The sequence below is a fragment of the Triticum dicoccoides genome, chromosome 7B (genome assembly GCF_002162155.2).
Source record: "Triticum dicoccoides isolate Atlit2015 ecotype Zavitan chromosome 7B, WEW_v2.0, whole genome shotgun sequence".
NCBI classification, from domain to species: domain Eukaryota; kingdom Viridiplantae; phylum Streptophyta; class Magnoliopsida; order Poales; family Poaceae; genus Triticum; species Triticum dicoccoides.
The window spans coordinates 660,548,005-660,557,416 of record NC_041393.1 but is presented as its reverse complement, the minus strand read 5'-3'; the positions used below and the strand labels follow the sequence as shown (position 1 = coordinate 660,557,416).

At 42.6% G+C, this 9,412-nt stretch overlaps 1 protein-coding gene across 1 annotated transcript; it reads left to right on the top strand.

Annotated features, from left to right (window-relative positions):
* The first annotated feature begins 6,399 nt into the window (after nucleotides 1-6,399).
* On the top strand, nucleotides 6,400-7,485 carry LOC119339312 (BTB/POZ and MATH domain-containing protein 1-like). Its single transcript, XM_037611423.1, has one exon. The coding sequence runs from the start codon at nucleotides 6,400-6,402 to the stop codon at nucleotides 7,483-7,485; it is 1,086 nt and encodes a 361-aa protein (XP_037467320.1).
* Nucleotides 7,486-9,412: the final 1,927 nt, after the last annotated feature.

The window sequence follows — 9,412 nt, the reverse complement described above, 5'->3', positions numbered from 1 at the left end:
GCAACTGATCTGTTGACTGTTCCATTTGATGAGTTCTTCGCGTTCTTCAATCAAAAGGCCCTCGATAAACTAATGGTCTTTTGCTACTGTCTGTAAGTACTATTTCTGTCATTAAGTCTCTATATATAGCTCGGCTCTTTCATTTCATGTATTTATAATTAATTATCCTCAATATATTATGCAGATTGAAGATCATCGAGTGCAAAAAACAAGAAATTTATGATATTGGGTTCATTAACACAAATATCATAGATGAATTTCTGGTTAAAAAGGACGTCAAAGAGGACGAGGACAACTTGCTACGATCGTTGATCAAAAATCAAAACAAAGATACCATACTCTTTCCTTACAACGGCAAGTGAGTGTTACTGTCGTGTGCATATTCGGTTTCCCTTATTACTCGAGCGAGGTTATAGTAATGTAATTGATGAGTTATGCATGTGTGCGCAGGTACCACTATGTTCTTCTGGAGATTAAGCTTGAGCGGGGACTAGTAACCGTCTTAGACTCGAGACGGAAAGATCCCGAAACCTATGCGGACATGACTGAATTTCTCAACAAGTAAGTTCAATCGATCATTATCGCACCATATCGGCAACTTTTTGTTCATTTCCTGATATCTCAAGTAATAGTAATTATTTTCTTTGTCTTGCAGGGTTTGGAAACAGTTCACCGCAGAAGCTCCGGGACTGCCAAAGGAGCTGCGATATACATACCCGAAAGTAAGTACTACTGGCTAGCTAGTTGCGTGCATCTCCCGTTGATTATATAGCTATACTTTCATCAATGCCATTTATAATGCTTCATTATCAGTTTGATTGACCTCTATTTCTCGTAAAGTGCTTATGGCAGGAATAAGGGAATGATTTCTGTGGATACTACGTGTGCAAGTTCATCCACAACGCGACTTTGAAAAACAATCGGGGCTACTCTAAAAGACAATATGAAGTGCGTAAGCAATAATATTCACAATTTCAATTTATTACACCATCATTTCTGTTGAGTTTCATTCATATATATGTATTAGTTAACCCCCTTCTTCAAATTAGACGTGGCAGATGCGGAATGAACTCCAAGAACCAGATCGCATGAAAGCAATTCAAGAGGAACTGGCGGGATTCTTTCTTGACCATGTCATCAATAAAGCCGGAGAATACCATGTGGAAGTTGATTTCAATTGCTAGGGGATTGTAATTAAGAGATCTTATACATATTGTACATGTATGTAGCCAGTAGCGTCGGATACATGATACAAAAACTTGTTGTTCGACCAATCTCTCGGAGAAGGAGAGGTCGATCGATCACTAGTCTCGGTATGCATGACGAACTTCTGTACTCAATGGTTCTCTCGATCATTTATGTATATAGTACGTAACGTCGACCAAGCACGGACATAAGAGAGGACACTTCTCTTTATTAATTAGCTAGCTAACACAATATATGAAACACCTAAATTAACCCCCCAAAACCCCCAACACCCCGCCTCCTTTAAAAAAACAAAAACCCCAGCCACTGGAATGCTGACGCGTGGATGCCTTTTGGTCCCGGTTGGTGCCACCAACCGGGACCAAAGGCCCCCTGACTGGGCTCGGCGCACAGGGCCACGTGGAGGCACATTGCTCCAGGTTCGTGTTTGAAGCGGGACTAATGGGTGGAGGTATTAGTAACGACCCATTAGTCCCGGTTCATGAATCGGGACTAAAGGCCCTTACAAACCGGGACTATTAGGTGTTTTTCTACTAGTGTCTTGTTCCAGTAACCCCCATACTTGTTTCGTACTACCACTTGTCCCTGCTGTAGGTAGGGTACGGTCCAGTAAGTTGTCAACCCCTTTCTTGGCACACACCATACAGAGAGGCCATGGTGGAAGATACCGGCTGCATCCGGTAGGCAGGCCACCTGGTCCGGCGGCATGGGTGTTTCCGGTTGGGACCGAGAGGGGGGCACCCCTTAGAGCGCGCGATATAAATTTGATCCCATGCTACGCGAGGTTGTAGCCTCCCCACTTAGAGTTTTGCTTGACAGGTGTCGTGGGTGATTCCAGACACCGGTAAGTTAAGCTGGTGTGTGCAAGTCAGGTGTTTTTTCAATTAAAAGACCGTAGACGGAATTAGTCCCGATGGACTAAAGGAATCCGTTACTCGTGGGTAAAGAGTACACCCTCTGCAGAGGTTAAATCTATTCGAATAGCCGTGTCCATGGTTAAGGACCACAGTCTAGGTTGGATCAAGTGTCGGTCTTAGTTTCGGTCTTCGGAGGAGAGACTGCTAAACCAGAACATGGATCATGACTTGTGACTTGTGTTGATTATGGTGATTATGATTATTATTATTATGGACTAACCCCCGTTATATTATTTGAAGTATTGAGTATCCCTGGAACGGTTCTACCTCCTGGATATTCACTGTTATTTATTTACTTTATAAGCCCTTTATGTGGTGTCGCACAGACACCCGACTGTGGCATGCTTGTTATTTATTTACTTTATAAGCCCTTTATGTGGTGTCGCTCAGACGCCCGACTGTGGCATGCTTGTTATTCATTTACTTTATAAGCCCTTTATGTGGTGTCGCTCAGACGCCCGATTGTGGCATGCTGTTATTTATTTACCTTATGAGCCCTTTATGTGGTGTCGCTCAGACGCCCGACTGAGGCATGCTCGTTATTTACTATCCTTTCGAGACGTCGCTTCAGACATCCGATCGGTGCTTTTTATTACTACTCTGTTATTACATATCCATGTCACACATAAATAACCTGCTTGCATGCATCAGGGATTTTATTTTTTATGACTAACGTTATGATCATAGAACATTTCAGAGCATGATTATCATTTGTTATATTATACCCGTGTTCATAATGTTTGCGAGTACATTCAAAGTACTCACTAGCTTGTCCCTGGCTATTGTCTTGGCCAGATTTCTTGCATGGAGAGGAGCGTTGCGATGACAGCCCCGGAAACTAAGCAACGGTGATAGCAGCCTCACAAAGATAGGAGTTAACCTGGTCAGTTGTTCCTGTGGGAAATGGAGTCCCATAACGCTGACGATCCACAAACCGCTTTCGCCATCAACCACTAGAAACCATTTGTTGTACTGGCCAGAATGGTCTTGTACTACATATTTTGTATTTTGCTTGGAATTTATGTATCAAGTTGGTGCCTCATCAGCTAACAGTAATCCTGGGGCTGGTGAGCACAAGGGCCATTTTCTGGAAATTAATATCCAGAAAATACGGTCCTGACAGTTCCTGGGGTTTACGCTCGGCAAAGTGTTGACCACGCTTCCAGAGGACATGTGGAGTCTTTGCCGAGAGTTGTTATCGGCAAACAAGCTTTACCGAGTGCCGTACTCGACAAAGATGAAGTCATGTTGTCTGTTTCATATGTTTCTGCATCAGCCCTACAACAGAAGACATACAAACAACAATAAATTTTCCACAGACAGTACCACATCATAGGCAATGGACAAGAATCATAACAAGTTCAATCTTTTTCTAACAATCTATGACACTTGATTTCTGAACGCAAGTATAGCCTTTATATGTACGCCAAGGTGGTCTCCCTTAATCACTTTGCTTTGAGATTTGGCAATGCATCAAATTTGAAGACAATCTTCTCTTTAGTATAAGTGTGCAACTGAAGCTTAAGATAATTCCTACTTCTTGAGCTTGCGTTGGTTTTTCCCTTAAAGAGGAAAGGATGATGCAGCAAAGTAGAGATAAATATTTCTCTCCGTTCAGAATCAAGGTATCAATCCAGTAGGAGGAACACACAAGTCCCCAATGATTGCACCTACACAAACAAATAAATACTTGCACCCAACACGAAAAAGGGACATGTAAACCGACTCCTGCCTGCATCTACTACTATTACTCCACACATCGACCGCTATCCAGCATGCATCTGGTTATTAAGTTAGCAAGAACGGAGTAACGTCTTAAGCAAGATGACATGATGTAGATGGATAGATCCAATCAATATGAATAAAACCCACCTTCTTATCCTTAATGGCAACAATACAAATACATAGCATGTCCCCTTCTGTCACTGGGTATGAGCACCGCAAGATTGAACCCACTACAAATCACCTCTCCCATTGCAAGAAAAATCAATCTAGTTGGCCAAACCAAATAAATAGATCGGAGAGAAATACAAATCTATCTTAATCATGCATAAAAGAGTTTGGAAAAGACTCAAATAATATTCATAGATAATCTGATCATAAATCCACAATTCATCGGATCTCAACAAATGCACTGCAACAGAAAGAATAGATCTCCAAGAACATTGAGGAGAACATTGTATTGAAGATTAAAGAGAGAGAAGAAGTCATCTAGCTACTATAGCTATGGACCCATAGGTCAGTGGTAAACTACTTACACATCATAGGAGGGGTAACAAGGTTGATATAGAAATCCTCCGTGATTGAATCCCCCTCCGACGGAGTGTCGGAAAAGGCTTCAAGATGGGATCTCACGAGAACAAAAGCTTACGGCGGTGAAAAACTACTTTTGATGTCCCCTCTGGTATACACGGAATTTTTACCCGCCACTGCTCTTTTTCCAAAATAGCAGTGACGGGCTCCTCACCATGTCCGCCACTCATTTAAAGCTACGTATATAAAACTGTTTGACTAGTTCCACGACCTACCTGCCACCACTCCCACGCCTACGTTGTGTGATCGAACCTAGTAGTCGGTTGCCCAACATTCCTCCTTGCATGCGTAAATACATGGGAGGCGTGGCAGCTTCGACATTTGGATGAACCACTCGAGGGAACCGCGAGAAACATTTCGAGTGATCCACAAGGAGACGGTAACATGCATCGCTAACTTTACTTTCGTTGTCATGACTGCGCGTCAGGTGGCTAAAGCCAATACCGTGATCTATCTGAACAACATGTCCCTGGTTCGCGCGGTAAAAGTTTTTTGTTTTCCCTAGCATAGCACAAGATGTGCGCCCAACACATTTTTCACATCTTTGCCAGGAATCGAACCACCTGACCGTGTAGATGGTGCAGGAGGCTCAAGCGCAGACCCTTGCCAACCGACAATGTCGAAACGAGCCAAGTTGACGACCGCCCTCGCCGCCACCCTACATCCCTAGCGTGGGCTGAGTTCGTCGCCTCCATGCATGGGAACCACCTTTGCGGCTTGCTAGCCAGTGTGGTCGGTGTCCTCTGCCGCCATTCGTCCCTATCTAGAGCTCCATCGCGTGATGCCGGTGGTCTGCCCCGTCCGCCCAAAAGGTGTTTGTCAGATTGCCTCTATGGATTTTCCCGCATGTTTTCTTGTTTTTTTAATAAATGTCTCAAATGGACAATGTAACTCGTCAATGCGTAGGAGAAGATGTTGTGGGATATGGTCTTTGACGATTCATCGTCGAAATAAGAAGAAGATGAAGAAATGAATTCAACTTGGTGGCCACCCGTCTCAAATTGGTTGAGGTATAACACTTGATTCTTAGTTTATTTGGAACATATGTTGTGTTTGAATTTGAATGGTTTAAGTTTAAAAATAGTACATTTTAATTGAGCGGACTTGAATTCTAAAGTTCTGTATTAATATGTTGTGATAAGTTTGAAAATGGTTGGATGAATTAGCAAAATAAAATAAAATTGGGTATCTGCTAGATGAAGAAAAGCTTAATCCCCAAAAAGTACCTTTTTAAATTCATGTCGTCTACTTGGGATGGTGAATTTAGGGTTTCTTGTCATATGCAAGGGTTCAACGGCGACGACTGCGGCTCCAGGGTGTTGGTCCTTATGTGAACGTGCACAAAGACTTCTCGGTTGTCATCGACAAGGTCAAGCTGGCTCCGGTAGGTGAGCGGCGCATCAGCGGCTCGTTCTGGCGACAGTACTGGTCATTCGGTGGGCTTCAGATCTTGATATAATTTTTATTATGTTTGAGATGCTTTATATTTCTGGTTCACTTTTACAGTTGATCTTATTTTTTTGGCAAAATAAGTTCCCTTTTGGATGAAGAAAAGCTTAATCCCCTAAAAATCAGTTTTTGAGGGATCTGCTCCAAGCTTTGAGTTTTCGACGTTTTTTTTTGGACTATCTGTCAATTTACAGCGACGTGACATGTGTTGGTTCTTTCGTCTTGAGTAGTCAAGAAGCAGTTCAGCACTAAATAATCATATCGCACATGCAACCCTTTCATCAGCCAATTAAAACCCACCTCGTTCTCCTTTCGTATTCCACGATGACAGCGCACTGCAATTCACTGGCGTCTCCTCGTGAAGGTAAACTCTTAAATGGCAGCAAACTTTGCCGAGGCGAAGATCTAGACCGACGTGTGTACTCGAAACAGACCGATCCAACTTCCCACGGTTCTATATAGACGAGGCAAATTCGCACCTCTCGCCATCCTCCCAGCCTAGCCCACCATTAGAATGGCAGAGCCTTGCGATCTTCCAGCTGCCATTGTAGAGTCATCTGGGGAAAGTTCATATGTGATCAAGATAGACGGATACTCAAGAATCAAAGAGCAAATCAGGCATGCCAAGTACGTGAAATCTGTCCCTTTCAGTGTTGGAGGTCACGACTGGGTTGTGAGGTATTACCCAAATGGCTGTCCCAACGTAAAAACTGAATCAGGTTACATATCTGTTTTTCTCGTTCTTGATTCTTTTGCCAAAGATGTGAGGGCGAAAGTTGGATTTTGTCTGCTTGACAAGGATGGGGAACCAGTGGAGTCACGAAGCAAGACTTCTGAACATATCTTCCCAAAGAAAGGTTCAGATTGGGGTTTCTCTAGTTTTATCACGAAGGCTGATCTTGAGAAATCGCAACTACGAGACGACTGTTTCAGCATGAGGTGTGATGTCACTGTCTTCAAGTATATCCATAAAGGTAGTCGGTTTGTCACAGTTCCTCCAACCAACTTGCATCAGCATCTCGGTGAACTTCTGAGGAGCAAGGATGGAGCGGACGTGACCTTTCAGGTAAAGGGGGAGAGTTTCTTCGCTCATAGGTCTCTGCTAGCTGCTCGGTCATCTGTATTCAGAGCAGAGCTCTTTGGCACCATGAAGGAGAAAGTCGGTGGCCCAATTGAAATTAGTGATATGGAAAGTGAGGTGTTCAAGTTATTGCTCCACTTCATATACATGGACTCGCTCCCTGAGACGAGTAATGGAGGTGAAGCAGGAAGAGACGGGGTCATGGCTGGCCATCTACTTGTTGCAGCCGACAGGTACAACATTGAGAGGCTCAAGCTGATATGCAAAGAGAAGTTGTGCAACCTCATGGACTCTAACATTGTGGCAACTAGTTTGGCTCTAGCTGAACAGCATAGCTTCAATACGGTCAAGGAGGCTTGCTTTGAGTTCCTCTCTTGTCCTTCCAATTTGGAGGCAATGATGGCAAGTGATGGTTATGAGCATCTGAAGAATTGCTGCCCATCTGTTCTCAGGGAGCTAGCTGCTAGCTTCCTGCCCGCAGAGCTGAAAGCAGTCAAAGATATTATCATGACAACTTAGTGTTGCTTGCTAATGATCATCGTATCTATCTAATTTAGTATCTATGTTTTTACTCCTCTATGTATGGTTGCATGTAATGTATCATGGCAGAACTATCTATATCAAGTTTGCAATCAGAATGTGAATTGATGGGGGTTTCCTAGATCTTGTATTTTCTGGGATGCATGATTTGTGTCAAACTTTTTTGTGTGTGAATATGATTTGTGTCAAACTTGATTTCTTGTGCTTCCTGCAGTTCTGGTTATGGTTTGCAAAGATTTTGCAGTCTCTGCTTCATGTGTAGTCCTGTTTTGTCATTTAATGTGGTATTGCCAAGTGTTTTATGGACTGAAGTACTCACCTAACTTGTTTAACAAAGCCCCTGGCTCAGTGATTCCAAGCATAAAGTTCTTGACCTGATTACATTGCATGCCGAGAGAAGAAGCTTTGACTAATTACTGTCCGATCCTGAGGCTTCAGTACGTTTGTCAATTTCTCTTTGGCTTGACCACCCATCGTTGACATTCTTGTCTAGACTATGACGACCCAAACCTCCTCGTTTAGGTAGTCGATTCGAACACATGAAAGGGTCGCCCCAGAATGGTACCCCTGATCTCATGATCCTTCTCTGCATGCATATATTCTGAACAACCTATTCTGAAGCATTACCTGAATTCTGCTAATCTCATGATTCTGCTGCATACATTCTTATATTCTTAACAACAAAGAGAAATTCTGCTCCATATATGTCAACAGAGAGAAATTCTGCTCCATATTAATTCTTAACAACAAAGAGAAATTCTGCGTAGTATTGACAGACGACAGTAATGTCAACGATGGGTGGCCCAATTGAGTTTTGCTGTTTGCTTCCATTTTCTGTCTTCTTTTGTTTCTTATTTTCATGCTGCTTTTGGCTTTTCCCCTTTATATTTATTTTCACCCCTCCTTTCTTTCCTATTCCTTTTTCGTTCGTCTTATGTTCTATATTGGCAACTGTTGGGAAGGAAGGAGGGAGCATTAACCATGAAAGGAACCACACACCAACTACCGACATCGAAAGTCCAACTTTCAAATTCGGTTTACAAGGGTAGAAACTGAAATTAACAACCAAAAACAGCTTACCAAAATTTCAGTTAACCGTGAATTCGGTTCGGTTTTCAGTTTAAACCGAATATATACTTCGTTGCTTACAAGCTTACAACGCAACTGTGATCAAACTCATTCCCTCAAAAAATGTAACAAACTACAAGAATCTACAAATATTGCTTTTTATTCCTCATGGGCATGCTTCACAAATACTCTTCCTTTTGTTGTATCACACATTATTGTTACATAGCAAACAACAATGTCAGTAGACCAAAAGGATTGGTGACACCTTTAAACAGACAGCGTAATAATGCAAGCAAAATCTCGGAAATTAATTATCGAAATTACATCTTCTATAAACTTATTTAAGAGACCTACCGAGGGTACCTTGTGGATAACACAAACTCTTCTTCTAAGCTATATTGTCTTGTTTTTTTTGGAAAAGGGGCGCAGCCCCGGCCTCTGCATTAGAAAGATGCATACGGCCACATTTATTAAAAGCAAATAGGTCCAACAAAGGTCATGAACTCCGTTACAAACTAGTCCCCAAACGGCTCACAAAGAGCGGATAAAAAAGCCACAGCCGGCATGCAAAATAAAGATAGGAAAACTAATTGCCTATCCTATTACATGACCGCCATCCAAACCGGCTGAATATAGCCCGAGCTACCATCTTTCATCGAGTAGATCCAGTAACCAAATGCTCCCTGGCCTCCGTCTGAGTGAGTAGCGACCATATACGGATCAACGTAGTAGCTCGAAAGATGACCTGCAAAAAATGAGTATTTGTTGTTTTGTTAAAAACCAAATCATTCCTGCAGTTCCGGACTGCCCAAAGTAAAGCACATACTCCTACACGAAT

Excerpts from the sequence above, each read along its gene's own strand:
- LOC119339312 (XM_037611423.1), top strand. The coding sequence starts at position 6,400 with ATGGCAGAGCCTTGCGATCTTCCAGCTGCCATTGTAGAGTCATCTGGG.